The sequence below is a fragment of the Suricata suricatta genome, chromosome 17 (genome assembly GCF_006229205.1).
Source record: "Suricata suricatta isolate VVHF042 chromosome 17, meerkat_22Aug2017_6uvM2_HiC, whole genome shotgun sequence".
NCBI lineage: Eukaryota > Metazoa > Chordata > Mammalia > Carnivora > Herpestidae > Suricata > Suricata suricatta.
Window position 1 is genome coordinate 2,186,781 of NC_043716.1, and position 1,476 is coordinate 2,188,256.

At 46.9% G+C, this 1,476-nt stretch overlaps 1 protein-coding gene across 1 annotated transcript in view; it reads right to left on the reverse strand.

Moving 5' to 3' along the window:
- The window catches only part of SAT2 (spermidine/spermine N1-acetyltransferase family member 2), a 1,535-nt gene extending 1,433 nt beyond the window's left edge, over positions 1 to 102 (reverse strand). Inside the window, exon 1 of the mRNA XM_029928793.1 lies at positions 19 to 102. Coding sequence (XP_029784653.1) covers positions 19 to 102 — 84 coding nt within the window. The remainder of the gene's footprint in view (positions 1 to 18) is intronic.
- Between the last annotated feature and the right edge of the window lie 1,374 nt (positions 103 to 1,476).

The following is a 1,476-nucleotide window of genomic DNA, read 5'->3' on the forward strand; positions in this document are numbered from 1 at the left end:
TAACCACGGTAGACCGACCTCAGAATCACTGTATCGGTTCTCTGGGCTTGTGAACACGCCATTCCCCTCTCTGAAATGCTGTTCTCTTTTTCCCACTCCCATCCTTTGCCTGAATGAAGAATGACTACGGCAGGTGAACAAATTAAACAAAAGGACTGTTGGTGTCAGAGGCTTGGAAGTTGGGGACAGTGTCACTTCTGAAACAAACTTCAGTCACTGCTATTGCTTCAGAACCCAAACTCAAACTCTTCGGTCTGACAGCCCATACTCTTTTCCTTTTTCTTTCTTTCTTTCTTTCTTTCTTTCTTTCTTTCTTTCTTTCTTTCTTTCTTTTTTTTAATTTATTTTTGAGACAGAGTGCAAGCAGGGGAGGGACAGAAAGAGGGAGACACAATCCAAAGCAGGCTCCAGGCACTGAACTGTCAGCACAGAGCCCGACGCGGGGCTTGAACTACTGAACTGCGAGATCATGACCTGAGCAGAAGTCTGACTGAGCCACCCAGGCGCCCCTGATAGGCCGTACTATTGATAATCTGCTCCATTTAACTGCTCTCTCTGTCCTTGTCACCGGCACTGCTGGCTCTTTAGCATCTCTTACATCTCTGCCACCCTACCTACTGCTGCTCCCACATCCTTCAGGGCACCTCTTCCTTTGCCGGCCCTTTAAATTGTGGTGTAGTTGAGAAGAGTCCTATCATGGACTCAATTCATTCTTCAGTATACACTTCCTTTAGAGATTTTTTTAAAGTTTTATTTATTTTGAGGGGCGCCTGGGTGGCTCAGTTGGTTAAGCATCCAACTTTGGCTCAGGTCATGATCTCGCGGTTCGTGGGTTCGAGCCCTGCGTCGGGCTCTGAGCTGTCGGCACAGCTCCCTCTCTGTCTCCCTCCCTCTCTGTGTCTCCCCTGCTCACGCTGTCTCTCCATCTCTCAAAAATAAATAAAACATTACAATTTTTAAAAAAGTTTTATTTATTTTTGAGAGAGAAGAGAGCAAGCACGGGGGAGGTGCAGAGGGAGAGGGAGAGAATCCCATGCAGGCTCTGCGAGGCCAGCGCAGAGCCTAAACCCAACACAGGGCTTGATCTCATGAACTGTTAAATCAAGAGTCAGATGATTAACTGACTGAGCCACCCAGGTGCCCCAAGATTTACTTTTGTATTCTAGCTTTAACTATGACTAATATGCCGATGATTCCAACATCCACCTCTCTAGCCAAGACCTCTCCTGGACCACGTACCTATGTGTCAATTGATCTGCAGAGTATTGATCCCTTCAGTTCAGCTGATATTTGCCAGGTCAGGAACTGTGCTAGGTACTGGATACACAATGGTGGGCACAGACAGACACAGAACCCACTCTCTGGCTTCATAGACCTCATGTGGCAGAAGACAGACGGTGGACAAATTCTTAATAATACAATCACGAGCACCACAAAGGAGTATGTGAGGTAGAAGAGCCAACCTAGTGTAGGCAT